This window comes from Dendrobium catenatum, unplaced genomic scaffold, assembly GCF_001605985.2.
Source record: "Dendrobium catenatum unplaced genomic scaffold, ASM160598v2 fragScaff_scaffold_211, whole genome shotgun sequence".
Taxonomy (NCBI): Eukaryota; Viridiplantae; Streptophyta; class Magnoliopsida; order Asparagales; family Orchidaceae; genus Dendrobium; species Dendrobium catenatum.
The window spans coordinates 2432891-2459571 of record NW_021318673.1 but is presented as its reverse complement, the minus strand read 5'-3'; the positions used below and the strand labels follow the sequence as shown (position 1 = coordinate 2459571).

The window sequence follows — 26681 nt, the reverse complement described above, 5'->3', positions numbered from 1 at the left end:
ACAAATCAATAAAAATATAAGCAAATTATATTCATCTAATACCAACTCTAATCTTATTTATATTTTCTATATTATAAAAATTTTAATTTTAATTTTAAATGTTAAATCAACAAAAACGATTAAATTTGCTAATATTTAATGTTGAAATTAATTTTACTTTCACAAAATCAAAATATTCCCTACTATTTACTTTTAGATTTAAGGTTTAAACCTTAGAAGAAGGATCATACTTTACTATCTCCATCTTTATATGTTTGTTGGCCTTTCTAGTTAATAAAAAGAACAGAGAAACACACAATTAGACTCATTAACCTCTCTCAGGCATCTGCAATCTTACAGTGTTCATCAACAGTGTGTATTTCTGAGAATATACAAAGTCACCGAACTATCAGCTCACAACACTAAATTTCATATAGATTTTTGTAGCATAGTAATACTTTAAGATGTTTTTTTTTTTTTCATTCTGTACACCATAGCTCTTCAGATAATTATGTTTTGAGTTTCTGCAGACTTAAAGCTTCAATGTCCTGCAATGTATGAGACAGAATCTTGAATTAAAAAAGATTTACATCATCACATCAAATTATCAGAATATCAAGTTCTGATCTTTTACCTTCTAATCATATTAGCAGTTCTGATCTTTTGTTTATTATCCTCTGATTTCTGAAGAGCTTCCTTTTCTCTTGCTGCAACTGCTCTTCTCATAATCTTTGTCTCCACCTCCATAGCCTTTGTAAGTGCATCTACTTTTCTTTTAAGTAACTGTATGTACAGAAGAGAATTGAAATCTGAAGAAAAAAATACCAAAAAAATTCTTTGTTAAGTATGAAACATCAATATCATATCATATTTTACCTTGATGTCATCGTCTTTAACATTCAACATCTCATCTTTCTCCTCTTGCAATTTTCTTAAAATGATAACTTCCTTCTGCAATCTATCATACAGAAAACCTGAAACAAAATCTTCGCATAAATCTTGTTGATTCTCAGTATTTGATTCAATGTTATGATGTTCATTTGTAGTAACTTCTGAATCATCATTTTCTTGAGGAATAGAATCACCAACATGTTCATGATCATCAACATTATTCCTCTTTGCAACATTCTCCTTTCCACTTTCATCATAAAATTTACTTCGAGAAGTCCGTAAGTTCTTTCTTATAACATTTTCACTTGAAATGAAGTTTCCTTTCAGGCTATTTGATCTCAGTAGAGTTTTGGCAGAATCAGCGCTTCTAGTTGCAGAATTAGACTGCTGCTTTACTGACAATTTACTTGCAGAAGCAAAAGTAGCTCTTGGTTGAGACATAGAACGTTTTTGTTGCGCATTATTTGAGGAAGAAAATATGATGTTCTGATCAGAATTTGTAGTTTTAATGGTTGATGAAGCTGTTACTTGCTTGAAACAATCTTCCAATGTTCTCAGACGAAGCTTGAATTTATCCTGAAAATAGCCAAATATAGAAGAAAATCATGCATCGTCTAATTTACAATGTAATACTATGATGTTAACATATTAAAAAAAAAATTGTTGCCTCTTACTTTGAGTTGAGATTCTGCCTTTGCACTTCTTTCTGATATAACTAACTTGTCCTTTAACCGTTGTATTTCACCCTACAATCACATCATTGTAAGTTCGCACGTGAAATTATATAGATATGTAATCATTCAAACCGGATATTTGTTAAGAGTTAAAATGAAAGATAGTTCTGTGTGGAGTCTGCTTGTGTCAATCATGTTGTACTTTTGACTCAAACTTCAATTCTATTAGTCTAGCTCGCTGAGGATTTACCAGAGGGGTTCCCCCTGCTTGGGTTTAGGGGTCTTGCCCCCAAAATGTTTTTGTACAACCATGCAGCACTGCAGCGTTGTATACTCAAGCATTGTAGTGTTGTATCAGGTTGGAAATAGAGAGTGAAGCTTAACGGTGCTGCAAACCCTAGCTTTGCCAATTAGGTTGGAGATAGAGAGTGGAGGATTGCGGCGCTCTAAACCGTAGCACCACGATGCGATGCTGCGAGTCAGGTTGTACATTTTTCTTTTTCATTTTCATGCTTAACTTGAAGTGGTGCATCCCTTGGTTTAATTTAAGTTCATCTCTTTGTCTATTTTGTATAGAGAATGGAATGTGAAGTGAGACAAGGAGAGTGACAGATACTTTCTCAAATTTTAATAGTGAATTTCTTGGTGTTGTGTGACTATGATTTTTTTCTTAGTTTTGGGTTTTTTTCAAGTTAAATCCTAGTGTCTATTTTTCACTATTTTATTTACTTTTTTGTTTCGTTGCATGATTTACTTCCCAACAATAAGAACTAAATACAAGTCATGATAAGATCACAACAAATTGAAATATTACATGGCTCAAAAGATTTATACTTTACACAAAGTATACCCTTATAATATTTAACAGAAAAAAAATAGAGAACTATTGAACAGTAGAAATTAGACTATATAAACCTGCAACAATAAATTCTATTATGTTCTTAATGTTATTAGATGCTGCAAATCTCAGAAATATGAATTGTGGCATTTGTTAAACATGCCTAAACATTATATCCTTGAAACTGAAACCAATGAGTGAAGCAGTTCATCTAATACCTGCAAAAACTTCCTCTCTTCAAGCCATTGTTTAACAGGCATGACTTTGTCACCTTCGTCTTTCCACTCATTCGCCACAACTGTCGCAACACGATTTGCAGAGATCTTCGTTTTTGCAAGCTCTCTCTCAAGAGTCTTTCTCACTTCCTAAAAACCATTTTATTCATATCAAGGTACGATTTTTAGCTGGTTAAGAGCAGATCAAACGTAACATGCCTATAAGTTCTTAAGAAATGATTTGTGCAAAATGAAATGTCTCAAATTATTCGACTAAGTTTCATTTGGGCAGTTTTCTTAATGCTTACTAAAATAGCTTTCCAGTACAACAATTTCTAGAAATATTTGTACTAAAAAACCGCTTTAAAAAGCAATAAAAAAGCTATCCCCAAGGAAATCCAAGTATGATGATGATGATGATGATAGAACTATAATAATATCAAGCCTTTATACCACTATGTGGGGTTGGCAGATGATGATGATGATGATGATTAATGTTCAGAATGAAATTTTACGTTTAATTCAGCAACTTGGCGCTGATAATCGCGGACAGCATTAGCGGCCTTGCCACCAACTAAAATGCACTCCTCAAGTTCCTGAATAGTTTGAGAAAGCTTTTCGACCTCGATGACCTTTTGATGATTTATTTTTTCTTGAAATTTATTTTCCTCCTACAAAGTAATCCATAAAAGTTTGATTAGAAAGTATTAAAAATAATTTTTTGTTTATTAAATTTAAATGAGAACTTGACTCTTAAGAGAACACAATGAAGAAAAAAAAGATTCATATAGCCGACCCCAAATAGAGAAATAAAAGCTTGATGTTACTGTTGTAAAGCAATCCATACAAACATTTTGAAGTCTGAAGATAATATTTTACAAGTTTTCCAAATGAAATAAAGTCCAACCAACCATACCAGGCATATTTCTACTCGTTTTTTCAACTCAAGATTCTGATTTTGTAAATTCTCCACCATTAGAGCCCTTTCAAGAGCAGCATTCAAATTTTTTTCTGCTTCCACTAAAGCTAACTCTTTGGATTTCAAAAGACGACTGGAAGCCTTTCTGTCTTCTTGAAGAGCTGAAATCTGCAGTTTAACAAATTTGAGTTCTGAAAGCAATGTTATGGTTAGTTTGATAACTTTAGCATCCAATTCTTAAAATACTATACCTCATTTTTATACATTTTAATTTCAGCTTCAAGTGGTGCAGTAAGAGTCCCAACAGAAACTGCATCATCCTCCTCCTTTGGATTTGCATGGATTCTTCTCAGAGTTGCTTCAGCAGCAAACTGAGCTGATAATGCAGCCTTCTTCTCCCCAATTAGCTTCTTGATTTCAAGGTTCTGAAACTCATCATACTCACATCATCAGTACAAGTCATTTAAGTTGGCCATCTGAGAGGTTGTTTGATTCAATATTACTTAGTTAATAATATCATTCCAGTACTATCAAAATGACAACTAAGACATTAAGTGAGAAGGGACAAAAGGCTTGCTCAAAACTTAGAGAGAGAGTGAGAGAGGAGAGGAGAGGAGGGGAGCGGACAAGGGTGGAACTATGTAGCGCTGGGGGGAGGGGCAATTGTTCCCCTCAAAAAATTAAAAATTCTTCGTATAGTAAGGGTTATTTGTAATCTGCCCCTCTGAATTTTATTTTTTGCCCCCATCCGACCTTTTTTCACGCAATTTGTCCCTCCAAAAATCGGAAAACCTCTTGGTTTCCCGCTATATTCATCCGATTATGTTTAACTTTTCTAATACTAACAAACAAGTCTGTGAAAAACTATTATGTGCAAAATAAATTATTTTTTTGCACTATTATATATAATTTTAGTTTTTTTAGTAAGTTTGATACTTGCCCTCCCTGAGAACTAAGGCTAGTTCCGCCCCAAGGAGGGGAGGGAAGCTTTGCTTCTATAATATGTATAGTTGTATAAGAAATTATAGGATTTTTCTCAAATCATCACAAGCTCTTTCATAGTTCCAGCACTTAAATTGTGAGGTGCTTGATACAATATTATGTTAATTAAAAATGTAATATTATCTAGAAAGATTGGCGATGATATGTTTCTTCTTATCATCATTTTGTTTATCAGTTAAATAGCTTGACACATTTCGGCTTCATTTGAGACAGCTTTCTCACTGCTTTATATAGCAACTTTTTAATACAAAAACTTATAGTACAAGAAATATTTGTGCTAAAAAAGCTGTTTTAGAAAGCAGTAAAAAAACTGTCCCAAATGAAGCCTTAAATGTTAACAGTTTCGATTGACATCAAAATGTCATCAACATAGGACATAATGTTATCTATGAAATTATCATTTTAAGATGTTTAGCAGACTAAATAGCTATATCTGCTAATAGCATGACATTACATAGCTCATATCAACAAATCAAAAAACCCTTAAAATCAGGAAGTAGAAGAAAACCTTGTCCTCTATCTGTTTTTCTGCACTTTCAAGCTTCTGTTCAAACTTCCTCAACCCACTGCTTAGCTGAAATTTTTTAGCACATAGTAAATCTCTAAATGATGAAATTTATTTGTGGGGATAAAAGATATTCAAGATTTTTGCTTTAAGTTTATTTGTTAACCATAATTACCTCCAGCACAGCTTTGTCCTTGAGAAATTCTGATCCCTTTAAGGCTTTATTTTCATTTTGGGCAGCTGCTAGCTCTCTCTCCTTGTCTGAATGTCAAGATCAAATCTAGGATCAGCAATAAATATAAAATGCCCAGACAAAAATTAGTGAGAAAATTCATTTTCTTTTTAGAAATGGGACCTTGTGCTTTCAAGCTCTTTCACAGAATTGTAAAAAAAGAATTTTACTTGTAAATATTACTTTCATCAATCCTGTATGCTTAATCATCAACATTCTGATACTGTTCAGAAACAGATATAATTGTGCATATAAAACTTACCAAAACTATTCTTTGCATAGAAGAACATATGATACAAACAAAAAGAAAGAAAAAAAAAAATAGTCTCATCAGAAAATCGGCAAACAAAAGCTAGAGGTGTTAAAAAACCCTAAAATTCTATCAAAAAAGTAGAAATAAATAAAAGCAAAGAAGAAAACAGTAACAAAACAAACCTCTAAGTAAATTTTCCAATCTTGTGAGTTCTATGAGAATTGGGCTTGAAGTATTTAGAATCAGCTCCTTCCCACCAGAATCTCCTAAGCTTCCCATCTCCTCTGTTTTGCCCTGTTTCAGATTCCCCTGCTTCCCAACACAAAACAGAGGAAGCTCTTCACCAAACTCATTAGAAGATAATCGATTCTGGAAAGAGAGAGAGAGTGAGAGATAGAGAGAGAAAGAGAGAGAAATTTTTCTGGAGAAGTAAAGAAAAAATTTTAAGAGACGAGATGATTATAAGAACCCAAATCTGTTGCCGGCTGAAGCCGGCTATGTGTGATAAAGAAATCAATACATTCAACTTATTCGGATTATCGTCAATGACTTGTAACAATTGCTATTGTTTAGTAAGTAAATGTCTCATATTGTAATTTGAAGATTTTTTTTAGGTAAAATAATGTGGATGTAATAAAGAATTATATATTTTTTGGTGCATATAGCTTTTGTTTGGACAAATGGACATCAAATTAGTGAGAATTCCTAATGATTTGGACCTAAAATCATTATAAAAAACCAAATGATGTAATCATATCTTAATTATCAACATAAAGCAAGATTGATAATGATAATCTCACACATAAAATGAATGAATGTCTCTATCATACACTCTCTCCTTCATTTATCTATCTATTTCTTATTTAAAAAAAAAAACTATTTGTTATCAAATCAATACATTTTTAAGATTATTAATATGTATGTGGAATAGATCAGAATGGTTGAAGTAGCTTGAAATTAAAGAAAGAATAAAAGATTTATAAAAACTCTTCATCTTTGCTTGGAAGAATACTCGCACAACAACAGTTAGAACTCTCATCACCAAGCATTGTCATATGGCAGCTATAGCTTTATTTTGTTTCCATTCTACTCATCATCATCACCATGTTATAGTGAATATAACAATAAAAATACCATTTAAATGTCTCCATGGTGTTACAAATGAATACCACTTTGATGCCCAAATCTATTTGGTATCTATCTAATCATATATTACCGTAATGGTTATGACATTTGTTGAGCTGTGATAGAGATGTTAATTTAGGTTGATGGGCCGGATTAGGGTTCAGCCTGAATATATTCATTTTGTACTTGACTTGATAAAATTTGAATTAAGTCCGACATAACATCAAATAATGTTCATGTTCTGTCCGGCTTATGTCAACTCAATCCGAAATAGATATGTCAACAGTGAAATATAACAAAATTTGTAACTTAATATGATTGTCTTATGCTTTATTTGTGATGACTTTCTTAGTGCTTCTTAAAGTAACTTTCTATTACAAAAATTAAAATTTTTGTACCAAAAAGTTGTTTTAAGAAGAAGCAAGAAAGCCGTCTCAAACGAAGCCTTAGTCAAAAATCTGCTTACATCAATATACGATAGGCCTCGAGCAAAGATTTCGTGGTTGAGGCTGAAACAGCAAACCACTGTGCTAAGATAATAGTTAGGTTTTTTTTTCTTCCTTTTAGCAAACATGGTGATGTTGATGTTGATATGATTTCAATGGTAGGTGAAGCTTAAAGGATTAGGAGTTAACAAATCCTATATATGAGAGGGATCCTAATCCTTCTTCTTTAAGTGATTGAATAATAATTGTATTGATTGGATGTGATATCACCCTATTTGAACAATTTTGAATTAGAAGATTTTGGTTTCAGATTAATAAGGAAAGAGCATTCAGACAACTTACCTATGGTGGTTGGCTATACTGTATTTTGAAGGCACCAACAGACCAAGAAAATGAAGAGGTTTGAAGCTCATAAATCAAATAATATAGCTCTAGCAAATGGAAAGTGGGAGAGTGTCTACCCTTTTATGTGCAATGCATATATAAATAATAATTTATAAAACTTCATTTATTTTAGTTAAATCACCTAAAAAAGGGTCGAATTTGCCCTCTAATTTTTTCTATAGGAGTAAAATAATATCTAATTATATAAAAATATTAATTTTATTAATCCACTTTTTAAATATTGATCAAATAATCATTTTACTAGATCATTTAAATCCCTATTTAAAAATTAAAATGAAATTTTTAAATAATGGAGAACCACTTTTGGCTCTTTATAAAAAAATCAAGAGACCAATTTTACCATTACCTCTAATTCAGGTATAACTCTGATAATTAGGCATGTAGATATATTCCATTTTACTTTTTAAAGAACTACTAATATTACAAAATGTATTTGATTTGATCAGTTTTTTATATATTTTATAAAAATATTAAATTTATCCTCTGACTCTTTTTCATTTCTAATTATTATAGGAAATTCATTTCTAATCTGTAGTATTAATAAAATCAACCCCTCACTTAAAAAGTAAGCAAATCTTATTAGATTAATTCAAAATTAAAAGGTGATATTTTTCTTATATTCAAAATTAATTACAAATAAACAAATTAAATAAAATATTTTCCATCCTATCAAACACTGTACTTCATATCAATTCAATAGAAATGAATACTTCCAAAATAATAACACAACAAAACAAGATCGATGGAGAGTAAATCAACAAAATCTCTGTGAACAACATGAGCACGCCGGACCTCTCTCTCCAAGTCCATATAATCTCAATTTGCTTACAGAACGGTAAATCTAAAGACTTTAAAAGTAGCTTCTGCTGCTTGAAAAATATGATGAAATAAAGCTGCACTACTGTTTAAACTCTATAATTGGTATTGAGAAGGCCAAAGAAGCCAAGTTTGACTAGCAATGGTGAAAGGAGAGACTTTCAATTGGGGAAAAATTATTCTGTGCGGAATCCGAACGTGTTCGGAGGTGAATCACTGGGGCCCAATGCATCCGGTGATGTGGGCGTCCGGATTCATCTCCGATTACATTCAGATTCCTATAAGCCAAAGAAGCCAAGTTCGGTTGCTCTCTCCTTTTCAAAAGTCTCAAAATATTGATATATGATAGTCACGGCAAGAAGAATGCCTGTTCCTGAACCAATTGCTCCCATGAAATCTGCCACAACTGTTAGAGCTCCAATGCACATGCCTCCAAAAGCAGCAGCAGTTGGGATGTAACGGTTCAGCTCCTTCTGTAGATTGGATTCCCGATGGCCTGGCATTACCATTTGTTGTTCCTGCAACATTTTTTCCCAAAAAACAGAAGGGCGAAGGGAAATTATTTCTTACTACAACTGTATGTTCCATTAACAAACTTTTGTTAAAAATAATAGGGGGATTTACATACATACCCACTTTATTTCATGCTATTTACATATCTAATATCTAAAATTTTAATATTACTTACCTACCACTCATAGAATAAATATGTGTGCATGGAATGAAATATTAAAGTTTATAGGGTGGTATGGATGGTAAGAATGTATATATGAGTGACATATTTGAAATATTAAAGTTTTTTTTTTTAAAAAAATCATGAATATGACGGGTCAGGTCGTCGGGCCGCACTGTGATTAATTCAAAATTAAAAGGTGATATTTTTCTTATATTCAAAATTAATTACAAATAAACAAATTAAATAAAATATTTTCCATCCTATCAAACACTGTACTTCATATCAATTCAATAGAAATGAATACTTCCAAAATAATAACACAACAAAACAAGATCGATGGAGAGTAAATCAACAACAGCTCTGTGAACAACATGAGCACGCCGACCTCTCTCTCCAAGTCCATATAATCTCAATTTGCTTACAGAACGGTAAATCTAAAGACTTTAAAAGTAGCTTCTGCTGCTTGAAAAAATATGATGAAATAAGCTGCACTACAGTTTAAACTCTATAATTGGTATTGAGAAGGCCAAAGAAGCCAAGTTTGACTAGCAATGGTGAAAGGAGAGACTTTCAATTGGGGAAAAATTATTCTGTGCGGAATCCGAACATGTTCGGAGGCGAATCACTGGGGCCCAGTGCATCCGGTGATTTGGCGCGTCCGGATTCATCTCCGAATACATTCAGATTTCGCATAGAATAATCTCTCTTCAATTGGAGGCTATAGGCCAAAGAAGCCAAGTTCGGTTGCTCTCTCCTTTTCAAAAGTCTCAAAATATTGATATATGATAGTCACGGCAAGAAGAATGCCAGTCCCTGAACCAATTGCTCCCATGAAATCTGCCACAACTGTTAGAGCTCCAATGCACATGCCTCCAAAAGCAGCAGCGGTTGGAATGTAACGGTTCAGCTCCTTCTGTAGATTGGATTCCCGATGGCCTGGCATTACCATTTGTTGTTCCTGCAACATTTTTTCCCCAAAAAAAAAATATATATATAGCAAGGGCAAGGGCAAGGGCAAGGGCAAGGGCAATTATTTCTTACTACAACTGTATGTTCCATTAACAAACTTTTGTTAAAAAAATAGGCGGATTTACATACATACCCACTTTATTTCATGCTATTTACATATCTAACATCTACAATTTTAATATTACATATCTACCAATCATAGAATAAATATGTGTGCATGGAATGAAATATTAAAGTTTATATGATGGTATGAATGATAAGAATGAATATATGAGTGACATATTTGAAATATTAAAGTTTTTTGTTTTTTAATTTTCATGAATAGGGCGAGGAGGGTAGGTCGTCGGGCCGTGCTGTAAAAAAAAACACGTGGTTATTAGAATTGTGGGGTAATGGTGGGCTCCACGTGACGTGATGTTACAGGGTTGTGGACATAGAGCTACGTCCGCACTCCAAACCCAATAAAAATTCTACTCATAAAAGGGTAGACACTGTCCCACTTGTGATTTTGTGGTACACATCAAACATTCCTTTGTAGAATCCTAGCATAGTCCATAAAATTCATTACCGATTAATAAATTTCATTTTCTGAAAATAATGATTATGAAAAAAATTAGACGGGAAGAAAAAAAATATAAATCTCCAAATTTGAATAAAAAATTAGACTAGCCTTGAATTTGTGACGAGCCATTAAGCACAAAACAGGCAACTCACGATTACCACTTTTCCGGTCATATCACATTCATCCTGAGGGATAATAACATGTATAAAACTTAAAAAATGGATGCCACTGGGACTTTGCTTGATAAATCTAATAATAAAAAGATCATTTTTAATATTTTTTGAGTAAGTCTTTCATTCATTGTGTCATACTAAGAGTCAAATTCACATTTAAATCTAATAAATAAAATATCATTTCTAATATTTTCTAACAAAATCTTTTTAGGTCTACCTCTATTTTTCTTAACACAAGCGAATCTAATGTATCTACTCTCCTAACAGGGTCATCAAAAGGTTGATGTTTTAGACGATCAAACAAGACCCGTTTATTTTATGAAAATTGCTTTAAAAAAAAAATCTATGCGTGGCAAGTTACAACTGTTTTATAAATGAAGAATACTGAAAAATACCTTGAGCTGCTTAGCCACGTCTCTTGCTGATGATCCAGATACCTCGATCCAAGTTTTTGAGAAAAGTGCGCATGCAGATAGCATAAAAACTATGTAAAAAAGAGCATGGAATGGATTTGCAGCCATATCCGCCAGACTGCAATACAGAATTCCAACATAAAAGCTATGTAATTGTCTTGAAAATTACAGGGAAAGACACTTAAAAGTACAGAAAAAGAGGACTAGGCTATAATACATGACTACAAAGAAGTGCAAGAGAATATTAAGGCCCAAAACACCTAAAAAAATTAAGAAAATAAAAGAAGAAAATCCAATCACCTCGACGGAGCTGTAATGTAATAAGCTATACCACCAACAGGTACAGATTGGCCAGAATACTCGGATTCCTTCCATGTACCCAGTAGATTTACGAGGAAATTTCCACTGTATCTCCTATAAAGCAACTGCAAGAAGTACAGAAAGAAAAGGATATTTTTAAACTTAGGATTAACAGTACAACCTAAAAAAGATTAAGACCAAATACCTGAGAAATGAAATACAAGTTGGAAACAAGCGCAGACTGCAAGATAATAGGCATGTTAGAAGTGTAAAATAACTTGATCGGATAAGAACCCTGCTGGCCACGAGCATTCTTGGACCTAACTGGTAGAACCACTCGAAATCCTTGGAAATATATGACAATGAGGAACACCAAAACAGTAGCAAGCAGATTGGTCACATTTGGGAGATTTTGCCGATAAAAAGCTTCTCGCAGGGCCCGGACCTTGTCCGATCGAGTAATAAGTAAATGGAACAATGCAATAACTGCACCCTCAAATTCCGCACCCCTCCCAGTGTTAATGGTGGTAGGACTAAATGCCTTCCAGATGATATTTTCGCTGCAAGAATATTTGAAATTTCATGTTTAATACACTAGACTTTGCTGTCATTCAAATTACACTAAGAAGTTGTTTGGTATATGATTGGATTCAATTTTAGTAGGATTTACTAAATCATGTAAATCCGGATTTAGCAAATCCTACGCTCATAAATCCTGAAAAGTGTTTGGCATGACAAATTTTAAATCCTGTTAAATCTAGAGAAGTTGTTTGGCAACACATATCGACACAGGCGCCGCGAGAAGAAGTTCCGCAACTGTAAGTCGCGTTAAATCCAAATAGGAATGAGATTAGGATTACCGGATTTATGCGTAAATCCGTAAATCCTGAATTTACGGAATTTACGAATTTACCGGATTTACAGCGGCGTGGATTGCGTTTAGCTGATTTACGCTAAATCCTATTAAAAACGACGGACAAATCCGATACCAAACACCCCCTAAGATGAAAAGAAATAAGACAAACAAAAAATTACCATATGTTGGTGGCTATGAAAAGTGAAATACCGGATCCAAGACCATAACCCTTTTGGAGTAGTTCGTCTAAGCAAATGACAATGATACCGGCAAAGCAAAGCTGAAGGATTATCAATATAGCATTTCCAGCACCAAGCTGGCTGACACTACCATACATCCCAGATAGGACATAGGCCACTGCCTCTCCGATGGCAATTAGAATGCCAAGTAACTTCTGGGCACCATTCCTGACAAAAACTAGCTATAAGTTCATAATCTAAAGACCTAAACGAAAGAAGGTTTTACAAGCATATTCATGCAATTAAAAAGTTTAAACTAAAGCTGAACATGAAAAAAATGGATTATGAATTCCACAAAATGAAATTCATTAATGAACATAAGGTCATAAAACTGCTATTTAGAGACAGCTGTAATACAAATCATATTGTAAATGATATAAGGCACAAAGACATGCATGCCTCCACTCCATTCCCCAGTGTTCTGATGCTAAACTTTAAGATCTTGTATATGTCAAAATATACTAGGGAGAATGTAAAGTATGCATAAAACATGCCCAAATTAAAAATTTTAAAACAAAATGGTGGATCTTAAAAATTGTAAAACAAATGCTAAACACCAGTTAACACAGCCAATATCCTTGTTTCGGCCAGAGTCCAAGCAAACTTTTACCCAGGACCGGTTATTACGCCATCTTCAAGAGTCACATTCTCCTTGTGGATCTTAATCAAAGATCCATAAGCCATCCTTCCTGATTAAAACACAAGTAGAATTACCAAAAGTTAGCAGCCATCTCCCTCTTACTCTCTTATTCATGAACTCCTCCCTTTCTATCCAGCCCACCCTCATACCAGCGAGTTTCTTCCACATAGGCCCTATTTGGAAGCCGTGCTTCTGGTTCTTTCCACCTATTCCTCATTCTCCAATACCATACAACACAAGCCAATTATCCTACTTTTCTTTTGAGAATTATCCTACCTTTTATTGTCGAATTGTGAACTTTGTTGAAGGGAAGTTTTCAGGATTTAATGATAGAGAAGAAGGTTTTGCAGATTCTAAGACACCATGAGGAAAATCTACCTTTACCACTATTTAAGGGAACTATTTATATATAAGATCCCAAATGAATAGAGGGAAAACATGACACCTACCCACATCAAAACAAACACAAATTGTAGGAATGCCATCATTGGATCATGTAACGATTATACAAGCAAAATAATAAATTGCATTGGTAGAATTTGAAATATGTTTACTTCTATACAGTCTTATGTATATTTCATTACAGAAAAGGAATCCCAAGATCAAATAAACATGCAGAAAACATAAGGAAGCATGTTCAATACTTCCTAAGTTTCCAAAAAACATAGGCATTCATACGTCTAAGTTGTGATCCAAGCATTTATATGCTTGCGTGAAGAAATTTTATCACTGTGAACATATGCATTGATTGTTATATCTTTATTAAGGATTGTCAGATATTTTGAGGTAATTTTTTGGTAGTACTTTATTTAAATAGGTTTAGCTAGTTGTAGAAACCTTATTAAGATTTTCTATGGTGACTGTGATGTGATACCAAATGCAAGGAGCTTTGTAAGAAATTAAAATTGAGTTGGCAAAGAAATTACAACTAATAACTTATGGCGATAGCAAGAAAATCATTAAAATTTCGTAGTTATCAACTAGCTTAGGCGAAGAAGTATGTAGATTAGCCAAAACTTTCAGATAATAAAAAATAGTAGCAACACTAAAAGCTATTACAACAATCCGCCATTTAATAACGAGAAGTTCACCTTGGGGAAATACTCACTCAACTATACTAGGCTTTGCGGGAGAAGAATTTCAGCACACCATACGATGCCACGAGGAAGGTTGCGATGCCAAGGGTCTTGAGCCACGGAGAGGCCGACGATGACGCGGAGGGCGTGAATGCTGGACTTTCGAGACTCCAAGTGTGCTTTGCAAATTTCCGGTCGTAGATGCTCGCAAGGATTGGTACGACTCTTTCCAAGTACTCTTCTACGGTGGTTTCGTCTTCAAATCCTACGTCGAAGCAAGGTGACCGTAGGATATTGATGCTCCCGTCGGCGTTGAACACTAGACCCCACTCAAGCTCGGGATCCGCCATTCAACATTGAAGAGAATTAGGGAGAGAGGTGCCGTCGTCTCTTCCTCTTGCTGAAATTTCCCACGAGAGGGAGTGAGAGGGGCGGTCGGCCAAGACAGGGGAGGAGTGGGCGGGTGGATGGGGTGAAGGGGAATTAGGTTAAGCAAGGGAGAGAGGGAGTTACACAAATCTGAAATTAATTTTCAGAATTTGTGTGAATTGGAGGGAAAGACATTTGAAATTGGTTCCAAATTAGCAAGAGAATTAAGGGGTAATTAATGGGCATTCATGGGGCCCATTAATGAGGAGGCCGGCGGCTAATAGAGGGGGAGGGAGTTTTAGAATTTCAAAACTGAAATTTTGGCCGGCGGGTTTGGGGAAAACGAAGAAGAGCGGAATGACGAGGATAAGCCACGAGTCACGGACTCTTCCAATGACTGATGGGTGTTGCTTTTGGCCCTCACCTTGGGCTCTCTCTCTCACTTCTCTCTAGCTCTCACGCAAGAAGAGTAAGAAGAAACGAAACCAAATTTTCATTCAATAATTCATTAGTCTCATACAATGATACATGACCCCTATATATAGGTCATGAGATACAAGAAAATAAAAGCATAAATAATGACTAAATCGCCCTCGGGGCCCCAACATGACTCACTCACACACAAGGGTAAAACAGGAATACTGAAAACTGAAAATGCATGAATAACTAAAAATATAAGCTCTGAATCGTGGCCATCGATCGGCGATGCTTCCGGCGATACACGTGTCTGAACCGTTGATCGATGACCTCATCAGACTGCGTAGAAGGAAGGTGTAGAACAAAGAGCTAGGAAACATTAAGATTGGTGTCAAATTTGCACAAATTTTGACTTATGGAATATTTTTCTAAGAATTCATAATCTTTCCTGGATTTAACCTTCTTGATTTATGGTTTTCTATCCATGTAATTTGCTGGGCTTTTTTTTTTTAATCTGTAAATAGTAACATTAATAGACAATAACTTTGTGTATAGATCTTAGATTTAGATGATAAGGGGATTTCTTCTAAGAATAATATTTGGTGATGATTATTTTGATTGATGGTAATTATATAATTGGTTACTAGATAAATAAAAGCATGCACACTATGATCTTATTGCAGCTTGTGAGCCTGTCATCTTATTATCTTTCAAAATAATAGAACATGCATCTTGCTGTGAGGTTGAGCTCATGCATTTGTGGTAAATGATTTATGCTTGGTTTGTGATTGGTTAACACAGATGTCGGGACCAGCAATTTTACTAGGCAGTTCTCAAGACTTCCTATGGTATAGTGTCAAAGCTTGGCGATAGAGACTAGTTTCCCTTATTGTGGGTGAAAGAGCACCAATCTAACAGGGGTTTGTGCATGTGTATGGCGATGAGGTTCCATCTAATGTCAAAAGGTTGGCCATTGATTGATAAATCCAAAAATAATAATTACTTTTGTTACTGTATAGAGGAAGTGAGGAACCTTATGTTATAGGGTATCAACGGGTGTATCCTAGAGATTCTGTATCTTTAACATCAATGAGGAGAAGAATTTATTACCATGGTATCTCGTTGATGGCAAATTATTCAAGCTTGATATTGAATAAGAATACCTTGTATGATTCATTTATGTAAATTAATAATGAATATAGAGCACAACGATGCATATATGTGACCTTGGACCATGGTTCATGGCCTTATTGGTTAGAGTTGGGATACCTCCTATACAATTATGATTTGCACGTCCACTTATAACTAACTTATAGATGATGATAAAAATATTATTGAATCAAAGTGAAACTGAATGATAATACCAAAGTTGCATGAATAAAGCATATAAGGTAATGTTAATGGTTCAATTTCCAACAGTCTGTCTTTTATTATAATATTTTTTTCTATTCTAATATGATAATATTATTACAAACCCCACCTAGTGGGAAAAAGGCTTGATGTTGTAGTAGTTGTTGTCGTAACATGATAATATAAAGACTATATTGGGGGGTGTAACAACCAAAACTAGGTTGCAAGATGTAACCCAGGTATTGATATACCTAGATTTCCACAAATCTAGTCATTAATTTAGGACTTGAAAAACTGGGAATGGATGCTCTTAATTTGTAACTACGAACCAGTTACTACCAACAGTGGAGTTCACTTGCATACCCATCACAATGATATGGCCAGAATAACCTAGCAATGATGAAGAATACGCAAATATATAATTTTGTGTGAGATCAAATCCCTTGCCAGCCATCCATTACAGCTACCGAGCTCATGCCAACAACTATACCACAACTATTCTCAATGCTCCCAGCAGCTCGATGAGAAAAATTAAAGCTCAATGAACTTGCAAGGATCCTGCAAGATTGCACAAGACCATGCAAGAATCCAACAATCAAACCAAGATCTTACTAGGTTGCAGGATCCTATACCATATCCAATACTTACGTATGGAATCTTGTTAGGGCCGTGTGACATCCAATCCCAATGGGTTCTAGCAACCCCACTTCCCCTTGAAGATCTAGATACATGCTTGCATATGGTCTCTCACAATCTTTTTGGCATTATCTTTTTGCTTTCCTATCCCCCTTCCCTTCTCCCTTGAAATACACTGGCAATGGAGAACAGAGTCTCCAACATCGACGAAGATGATATATATACATGGTAATGGCAGTGTGGTGTGGATAGGCTAGCAATGCAGCGAAAGATTAGCCATAGAAGAAGATAAACAAATATTAATTCTTATAAGAAAAAATTTCTAAACAAAGTGGCGATCCCTTATAAGCGAAAAATGAGGAAAAAGGATCATCCAGCAGTCATAGCAAGTCAATAACGCATAAATTTTAACGATTTTTAGATACTTAAGGATAAATCAGAAATTAGATTCTCAAGCAAAGCAACCACTTACAACAGAGCGCGATCCTCTCTCACGCTATTATCGACTTCGATGATCTTGGATCCAGCCAACAGCTGCATAACCAGTCCAGATGTCACAATAGGAGTAATACCCAACTCCATAACAGTTCCTCGGTTGGACGCAAGGATGACACGCATCCAGTAAAACGGATCCGCGCCGGTGGTAGAGTGGATGCCATAGAGAGGAAGCTGACTACAGACCAGAAAAATAAAAAGCGATATCACCGTGTAGATGACCTTCTCCCTGAATGGTATCTTCCGATCCGCAGTCTCCACCTCCGGCAAGATCGCCAGAAAAGGCCTCACCAGATGCAGCACCCTAAACCCTCCCGCCATTTTCTTCACAGATCAATGTAAACCGATAATCCGATTCAACGAATCTACCAAAATTGAATTAAATAAAAAAAGTAAAATAAACAGATCAACAATAATACATCCAAAAAAAAGAGATCGAAACATAAAAATCAGGATGAAAGAAAACCCTAGAATAGCAGCAAAGGCGTATCAGATATAAGAGATGAAGAAGACGACGCAGCAGAGAACCAGATCTCTCTTCTCAAAATATTTGACGGTGGATGACAAAATCGTTGCCGAAACAGCGGAGATGGGCTTCACGATCTGGACGAACGGAGAGGACGCTGAGTTCAGATCTCTGCCCTTTTCTTTCGAGACGACTGGGTGCGATCGTGAGAATCGTGTGTAACTCGGAGTGTGACTCGGGAAACTCGGATCTTTTATACACACGTTTTTTAATTGTCCATAAATGGTGATTACTACAACACTGGATTTAAAATTTGAAAATTACAAATTGTTTGGTTGCAAAGTAGGATTTAATATATTTGTAAATCTGAATTTAGTAAAGGGATTTTTATATACATAACCTTTCAAAATATTAAAAATACATATTCACATTCAAATTATCATATTTATTTATATACCACTTAAATTCTCATTTTCATCTATTCTCTCACACCTTTTAAGCTCTGTGCAAAAAAAAGCATTATATGCGCTTCATCTTCCTTTTGAATGCGAGAGAGTATTTTCGCCGTCCAAACCCTCGCTTTCTCTGTCGCATTTGAAGGTTTCGCACGCATCGTATCTCCCTTGGCCTTGCATCTTCTCCTTCGCATTCAAAGATCAGCAAGGTTTGCTTTTCGTGTTTTTCATTTCATGAATGATGGATGGTTCTGATTTTTTTTCACCATATGAATGTCTTAGTTGTAATTTGCTCTTTTTTTCTCAAATCATGTACTCTTTGCCTTCTCCACGGCTCACCTACGGGAGCCAACCAAAATCATCTGTAAATGAGGAAAAATTATTATGTCCGTACAGGGTACCGAGCGGTACCGCTGTCAGTACCGAACGCGGTACCGAGCACCTAGTGATGTGGCACATTTTTATTGGTCTCTGAACACATTTTGTATCCGTACACAATAATTACTCGTAAATAAGGGAGCCTTTAGGAAGTAGGAAGCCCGTTAGGAATTTAGATATGAAGTGCTATGTTCACTGTAGATGAGGGAGAACTTATGAAAGTTGAATATAGCCGCCCTTCAGGAATAGAAAGGAGTAGTGCAAATGTTTAACTGAAACTATATGAATCTGAATTTCATTGATCCATATATAAAAAAATGGATTTTATTCATTATTACAAATATTTGATGACTGAATTATCAGCTTTAGTGCTATGCATTACTGAAATTCTTTATTTTTTATTTTGAATGTGTATTTTTATTGATTCTCAAGCTGTAAAATCATTCTACAATGAGTTCGAGCTCCTCGGTGACGCCAATCAGAAACCCAAGTAATCAAATATATTGTCATTGCAATTTGCAATGCACAATATATACGTCATACAATTCGTGTTGTTATGGAAGAAAATTATATATATGCGCCCGGAATAGATCAAAAGACGATTGTCGTTTTTTCGATGGTGTGATTAACTAAATGATTTGCCGTATTATATGAATTCGCGTGGTAGTGTACAAGTTGCTGATTCCAGCCCAACTCAAGTTGTTTCAATTAAAGCCGAGCTTTTACAAATAAAAATCTTGTTGGTGATCGTGGTTATTCTAACTTTGATTGTAATGGTCGCTGTGAAATCTCTGCTCACAAGCTATAATTGTACTTGTTGATTCACTTTTTCATTTGACCGTTTGTCTTATTAATATATTGTTTTTTTCAATGAGAAATTTTGAATGAATAGCAGAGAATACCTTTGTGTAATGCAATTTCTACTATGACAATTAAAATGCTACAGAATGTTGTAAAATTGTGATTACTGTCATATTAATTTGAATGAATAGCCGCAGAATTCTGTGGAATGCAAGCCGCGGAATAAAATTCAAAGTCAATAAACGTAACTGCTCTTTTGGATTTGTCACTAGCCTTTTATTTTTTTAGCATTGATTTATCATCAAAAAATTATCTTGATGGGGGCACAAATCTCGAGGCAAAATCAAGCAGGAAACTTCAAAAATTATATTTGGGATCACCTGAACTCTGATTTCATCAAACTTATAGTCAAACTGAGAGTCTCAGAAATACAAACTCAACGACACCAAATTTAACTCGATCTGAACCCAAATGAGTCCGAATCGAAGACCCGAAGCGATGTTGGAAGGTTCAAACCACAATTTGAATTACCAAACAGTTTCCAAACATGACTTGCTTATAGTCGAATCGAGCGGCTCAATGAGACAAATCCAACGAGCCCAAAATCGACGAATTCTGATATCATTAAGATCTTCAAAGGTTTGACAAATGGTCCACGATCAATGGATTGAATATCGGTTGTCCATCCGAACCACTCCACCTTTGTCCTTAATCCTCCTCCTATTTACGGGTCATGCCATCCTAAACCCTAAACTATAAATAGCCCCTCATTTCTCTTGAGAGTGGACCCAAGGAAGAAGAAGAAGAGAAGAGAATGAGGGAAGAAGCTCCTCCTCGATCATTACCGAAATTCTTCCTGATGCCCAAGTGACACCGAAATTCTTCCTGACGCCCTAGTAAAGTTGAAATTCTACCCAAGTGACGCCGAAATTCTGCCCGACGCACAAGTGACGCCGGGATTCTGCCCGACGCCCAAGTGACGTCGGAATTCTGCCCAAGTGACGCCGGAATTCTATGTGACTCTGAATTCAGCTCGAATACACAACTTGTTTGTAACTGGATTTCAATCCAGAAGTGAATCATTGTAATATGTTTGTCCTAAATTTTAAGAACTAGCCAGCTTCTTGTATCTCAAGCAAATACAAGTGAAATTATTTCAACTGGGCGTGATCCCGTGATTTTCCCTTTTCAGGATTTTCCACGTAAAAAACCTAATGTTTTTATTTCTCTCATGTTTGTGTGCTGGATATCTGTACACGCTGAGACAGAAACTTTTTTACTCTATCGCTGCGTATATTCTCGTCCGCAACAAGCATAATTCTGTAAATTACATTAGACCTAACTGTTTGTTTGAAACTTTGGGAATCCTTAAACCATAAACTAACACATAGACTATTGCCTCATTAGTTTGAGGTATAAAAAACTCATCGCACAGATCATCTACTACAATATCATTATTTTCTCTGATTCTTGACCTGAACTCATGCATTTCAGTTAATTGGTTGTCATTTTAATTTGAATGTTCTGTGATTGGGACATATCTTCTTGTGACATTTCATTGCAATCGCCACCTCAATTCTATTCCTTTCATAAAAACTGTCAAGCATGTCAACTACATCCAAATCGCTTGAAACCCACATGTAATTCTTAGGTGAGGTTCCATTAACATGATAGTGTAAATCGAATGGTTGACCCGTTAGCCAATGACAAAGTGCTTCAACTCGTTCTTTTAGCAACAACAAACTGATTTCATATGTCCAAAGCTTTAAGGTTTTCTAACTTCCACCCACTTACTTCATTCGAGCCTGACCTTGCACCTCACTCCAATGTCCACCAAATTTGAGGACAATGAAACAAAAATGATTTGAATCCATTTATTTATTTATTTGTTTATTTATTTATTTTTTTAAGGTTAAACCCGGCGATAGGGGCCTACGTGTTCATGTAAAACAACGGTTACAAAATCCTTAAAAGGCTCCGCCAGCTCCCTAATGCTCAAACGAGCTACATTCCAAAAAGAAAAAAGAACTCCTACGAGCCGGCAGATCCTTGAACTACCATTACAAAAAGAACTTAAAGTAAACGGGCTATTCAGCAATAGCACCCAAAAAAGGAAAGACCAAATAATCTTTATATTTTTTTTATAATTTTTAATTAGGTTAATTAAATTGTACTTATTACATATAAATATTATAATTAATTATCAACCTAACAATATATATAAATATATATAACATTTTAGGATGTCATGTTAGGGGAGTAAAAGAGTTAAGTCAAGCTTGAGAGGCACTAGAGGCTTGAGCTTGAGTAATTGATTGAGTTCAAGCGCTCAAACTTGAGCTTTATTTTATGAGTTTGAGCTAACTCGTTTATTTTGAAAGAAAAAAAACTGCATATGATTCAAGTAATTATTATAATAAATTCATCATTAACATAATTAAAAATTAGAAGAAAAATAATGAAGAATAACTTAAAATCAGAAACTTGGATATAATTTATAAATATTTTTTTACAACTATAATATATCTTTAATGCATTTTATATTCATATTTTTTAAACGAGCTAGCTTGCGAGCAAACAAGTTGTCAAGACTACCTCAAGCTTGACTTGTTAGTTCATTAGTCATTTATCGAGCCAAACTTGAGTCATCCCACGAGTCAACTTGAATCACTTACACCAAAAGTAGGCAGTCTTCTTCTCTGACATTATCTTTGTATTTCTATAATTTTTATTTTCTTTGATTTTCATCATCACCATTTCTTCGTTGTTGCTTCGGCTTCATGTGAAGTAGAATTGTAGCTGTATTTCACTATTTCTTGTTAGGTACCATCTTTCCATAGGTTGTACTTCTCATTCTTGCTTCACCTTTGGTCGGTTACTCTTGCGACCTTAAGCTGGCAGAAGAATAGGTTGTTGCCACACCTTTCTCTAGTGCTTCATGTTCGCTAAATTCTGTAAGTCTGCTAAACTCTCGGATTTAGTAAATCTTATAATTAAGGTAAAAGAGAGAAGGAAAGAGATTTAAGATTATGTAGGATTTAAAGTTGTCATTTTTGTTGTTTGGCAAATCATCCATTTACACATACAAAATAAGTTGAAAGCACCTCTAATGAGGCATGTTGCTTCTTATGTGATGAATTTTTTTAAAGGGAAAACACTATTCAACATAGTATAGTTAGAATGATTACACTAATGTGAATGATAAATATGTTAGGGTTTTGAATTTTCTCCTCTAGAATTATTATTTTGATATCATCATAATCTCCTCAATTATATAAAAAGCTTGATATATTTGTAAATTTATGAAGAAAATATTCTAATTATTTAAACTAAAAATTAAAACATTTAATTACATGTTTCTTATTAATTATCCCCTTGATTGTGTAATATTCTTTACATATTAATATTTTAATTCTATTACAACAGAGCGATATTTAGTTAATTATATTCAAGTGCTGATGTGCCTGTGATTATTGGTTCTAATTTCAAAGAAGGCAATAATGTTTTGTTGGGTGCCAATAATTGCTTTGTTAACTTAACTTCTTCTCCTGATGATTCCCTCACTGTTGGTAATGAGGTTGGGGCTATTCAGATCTTACTGGTAATTTTGTTTTTTTGGAGGACAGAGTTTGTGCTTTGGTTGTTGATGGGCAGGCTGTAGGTGAGGATGTTGAGGTTTCTAATGATATGGTGGCGGATCAAGCTATTAATTTTGTTCTTTTGGAGGATGGGGCAGATACTGTGGGTGTTGATGGGTAGGTTGCGGGTGGGGCTATTGAGAATGCTAATGGTGTTGTTGAGATTTCGACTGAATCTCTTTTAGTTCCATTGGAACTTGTGCTAGTGAATGTGCCTTTCATTGATGTGTCGGTTTCTCTTATAACGAATGAAGCTTTGCGTGCTCAATTGTTGGGTAATTGTTCAGACCAAATTGACTGGCTTGATGACGCTTTTTCCTCCCCTTGTGGTGTTGGGGAGGATTTGAAAGGGACTGAGGGGGAACTTGCTTTGTATAATTTAAGTGTTGGTGGTATCAATGAGAAAACTATGTCTCAGGGAGGTGAGAAAAGGTGTAGACGGAAATTGAAAAAGTTCTCTTTGTAATTCCTTTAGGTTCTGGGTGGCTGTTAAGTGTTGGATTTTTTATTTTGGTGGTTGGTTTGTTGGTTTGGCGATGTGCTTGGGTTTGTTTTTGTTTGGTTTTGGTGTTGGTTTTGGTGTTGGTTTTGTTGTTGTTTTGCACTTGGTTATTCTTTGTACTCCTCCGGCTTGTGCTAGCTGCGGGTTTCTTTGGGTGGCTGTTTGGATGGTTTTGGAATTGCTTTCATGGCTACACGATCGATTGCCTGTGGCTTTGGGGGCTCTTGTTGCTTGTTTTTTTTAGATTCTGTTGTTTGTTTTATGTAATTAGTTGGTTCTCGAGGCCTATAGGTTTTGATTCAATTGTTGTATTTCTAGAGGGCTTGATAACCTTTATAAGGTCTTGTAATTCTATTTTGGTATTAACGCGAAGGCCCCTTCCATGGGATTTCCCATAAAAGAAAAACTCATTAGATTTCTCTCATCAAGTCACTCATTTTGACTCTAAGCACACAATATTATTATCAAAATATTATATTTTTTAATTTAATTGATACAAATTTTCAAAATTAAATCTCATTTATATTGTACTTATATTTTGACACTTAATTTTTTAACACAAAAACATACTCATCTGAGCTCAAATTCTCCCAATTTTCTCAATAAAGAGAAAGTAAAAAAATATAAAAGAAAAATAATAAACCAATTTCTCTACTTTTCTTTTTAATATGGAAAAATCCTATGGAGCGAATTAAAAAAAAAAAAGTGCATCTGAGTCGAGCATGTTTTTTTTTTCTAATAATATAGAAAATGATGGAATAATTTTTATTATATATCAAGTCTTATATTTTAAAATTTGAGGATAATCATGATTCTTTTCAAAAAGTGAAATTAAATCCCTAAAGGCTAAGGGCATTAATAACAATTATGTGGTGATCTTGAGACCAGAAGTGCAAAAAAAATATTTGAACTGGAAAAAAAATACATAAAATAATAATATAAATGAAAAATATTTTGAAAATAGTAAAAATAAATATTTAAAAAAAAAAGCAACAAAAAATAGAATGATAACAGTACTCTCATAATTAGCAACATATATTATTTTAATTAATTACTACTTCCACACTGGCAAATAAAAAGTAGAAAATCTTAATACCCTAAAGGCTAAGGGCATTAATAACAATTATGTGGTGATCTTGAGACCAGAAGTGCAAAAAAAATATTTGAACTGGAAAAAAAATACATAAAATAATAATATAAATGAAAAATATTTTGAAAATAGTAAAAATAAATATTTTACAAAAAAACAAGCAACAAAAAATAGAATGATAACAGTACTCTCATAATTATCAACATATATTATTTTAATTACTACTTCCACACTAGCAAATAAAAATTAGAAAATCTTAATAAACTTACTCATATAGGCTTTGTTTGGGAAGACTTTTTTATTGCTCCTTAAAGCAGCTTTTTAGTACACAAAAATTTATTTTTATACTAAAAAGTTATTTTAAGAAACAATAAAAAAGCCATCCCAAATGAAGCCATAGGAGATACAAACGAAAGGAAAATATTTCTTATAAAATCTACGATTAAGATTAACTCATCCTATATTATGAACATGCATATATCATTGACTAAGATATATCAATAATGCGTAATAATATCTTAGAACTGATCAGGCCACAAAAAAGTCCCCATGACAAATGATTTCTTCTCATCCAAAGATCCCTCAACTTCCAAACCATATTCCTTCAACAACATATCCAACTTCCACTCATCCATCCTCTCATAATCTACCTTTTTGTATCTTGGATAGTGAAGCGGCATCTTAAATCCCTCGCACCCGAAATTCCTCACCTTAAATAACTTCTTTTTCTGTATCGCTGGTTCCACTTCAACATCGTGATCAGTTGATTTTCCGACGATCATCATGCTTGTTGCTTGAAGGAACCATCTCAGCGCCATTGAAATGATGATGATCACTCTCTTTAACCTTTTTCTTCTTTGTAATGCTAAGAGGGTGAGATGTATTTATAGGTGAGATAAGGTCACATGCAAGTTGATTGATTGTGTAAAATCAATTATTAGGGGCCACATACCATTTGCTCATCAATTTTGTTCATGTATGTGGCATTGAATTTGTGGTGGATGTTTTTGTTGATAATGTTATTTAAGGGATTAGGTTATTAGTCACTTGTAATGAATTTATTGTAGAAGTTTCATGAATTATTTTGAAGGCTATGATTCTTTTGCGTGTAAGGAAGGGAAGGAATGATGATGTGATAGGGATTCAATGATATTTTATTTATTTTCTTAAAACAAAGGCGGCTCGATGTGAGGTTTCTATATAAATCTTGATTTTATTATAGCTTCATTTGGGAACTATATACAAGTTTTATTATAGCAATATATATGATTATATCATATATATTATTAATGAGAATGTATTCATCACGCAATGCTTGATTCTATGAAATTTAGGCTTCATTTGGGACAATTTTAGACCACTATTTTTTTCTACTTTCAAGAGATTTTTGTACTAAATAATAGCTTTACAAAGAAATAAGAAAGTCGTCCCAAATGAAGCTTTAGTTTTATTAATATAGGATGTTAATTTATGCAGATATTTTTATCCACGTAATGGTGCATACATATGAACACATTGATACAAAAACAATAAAGTACAGATATTATAAGATGAGCACAAGAGAATGGTCGTTTATTGAAAATTTGATAGCTTGATATGATTTGGACAAGTCTTAAGAAAAATGTATGTCACAATAACTATCTAAGTTTAATAAAAAAGAAGTTTAAATAATCTATTTCATATAATAATGTTGCGTGTTAGAATATTCATTGTGGAGAGAGAAATTATTTAACATATTAGCTTTTATAAAGGTTCATCACTCATAAATAAAAAAAGTTGCAAATGACATTTGAGTTTTTATGCAGAAAATCCAATAAGCGAGAAAAATATGAGGTCTGATCCATTGAAATGATTCAACTAGTATATGTCGTCGGTTACAA

General features: G+C 34.2%; 3 protein-coding genes across 3 annotated transcripts; all 3 read right to left on the bottom strand.

Moving 5' to 3' along the window:
* Nucleotides 1–341: 341 nt before the first annotated feature.
* On the bottom strand, nucleotides 342–5912 carry LOC110114954 (microtubule-associated protein 70-5). The gene is made up of 11 exons (XM_020848026.2): nucleotides 5691–5912; nucleotides 5199–5284; nucleotides 5027–5092; nucleotides 3768–3941; nucleotides 3514–3684; nucleotides 3113–3268; nucleotides 2601–2747; nucleotides 1545–1616; nucleotides 856–1446; nucleotides 614–762; nucleotides 342–527 (listed from the first exon to the last, which is right to left on the bottom strand). The coding sequence occupies exons 1-11, from the start codon at nucleotides 5785–5787 to the stop codon at nucleotides 512–514; spliced, it is 1725 nt and encodes a 574-aa protein (XP_020703685.1). The 5' UTR covers nucleotides 5788–5912; the 3' UTR covers nucleotides 342–511.
* A 3344-nt stretch (nucleotides 5913–9256) lies between these two features.
* Nucleotides 9257–18098, bottom strand: LOC110114962 (protein transport protein Sec61 subunit alpha). The gene is made up of 7 exons (XM_020848037.2): nucleotides 17938–18098; nucleotides 17449–17836; nucleotides 12429–12656; nucleotides 11599–11953; nucleotides 11394–11518; nucleotides 11076–11211; nucleotides 9257–9934 (listed from the first exon to the last, which is right to left on the bottom strand). Exons 2-7 carry the CDS (start codon nucleotides 17790–17792, stop codon nucleotides 9695–9697), a joined length of 1428 nt encoding a protein of 475 aa, XP_020703696.1. The 5' UTR covers nucleotides 17793–17836; nucleotides 17938–18098; the 3' UTR covers nucleotides 9257–9694.
* A 7114-nt stretch (nucleotides 18099–25212) lies between these two features.
* LOC110114967 lies at nucleotides 25213–25673 on the bottom strand. The gene has a single exon (XM_020848041.2). The coding sequence runs from the start codon at nucleotides 25617–25619 to the stop codon at nucleotides 25320–25322; it is 300 nt and encodes a 99-aa protein (XP_020703700.1). The 5' UTR covers nucleotides 25620–25673; the 3' UTR covers nucleotides 25213–25319.
* Between the last annotated feature and the right edge of the window lie 1008 nt (nucleotides 25674–26681).

What these genes read in the sequence shown, in the direction of transcription:
- LOC110114954 (XM_020848026.2), bottom strand. Translation starts at nt 5,787, where the DNA reads ATGGGAAGCTTAGGAGATTCTGGTGGGAAGGAGCTGATTCTAAATACT. An exon ending in AAAAACAGATAGAGGACAAG is followed by an intron (nt 3,942 to 5,026) that starts GTTTTCTTCTAC and finishes GATGAGTTTCAG; the next exon opens with AACCTTGAAATCAAGAAGCT. An exon ending in TTAAAATGTATAAAAATGAG is followed by an intron (nt 3,685 to 3,767) that starts GTATAGTATTTT and finishes GTTAAACTGCAG; the next exon opens with ATTTCAGCTCTTCAAGAAGA.
- LOC110114962 (XM_020848037.2), bottom strand. Translation starts at nt 17,792, where the DNA reads ATGGCGGGAGGGTTTAGGGTGCTGCATCTGGTGAGGCCTTTTCTGGCG. An exon ending in ACTTGTATTTCATTTCTCAG is followed by an intron (nt 11,519 to 11,598) that starts GTATTTGGTCTT and finishes TACTTCTTGCAG; the next exon opens with TTGCTTTATAGGAGATACAG. An exon ending in TACATTACAGCTCCGTCGAG is followed by an intron (nt 11,212 to 11,393) that starts GTGATTGGATTT and finishes TCTGTATTGCAG; the next exon opens with TCTGGCGGATATGGCTGCAA.
- LOC110114967 (XM_020848041.2), bottom strand. Translation starts at nt 25,619, where the DNA reads ATGGCGCTGAGATGGTTCCTTCAAGCAACAAGCATGATGATCGTCGGA.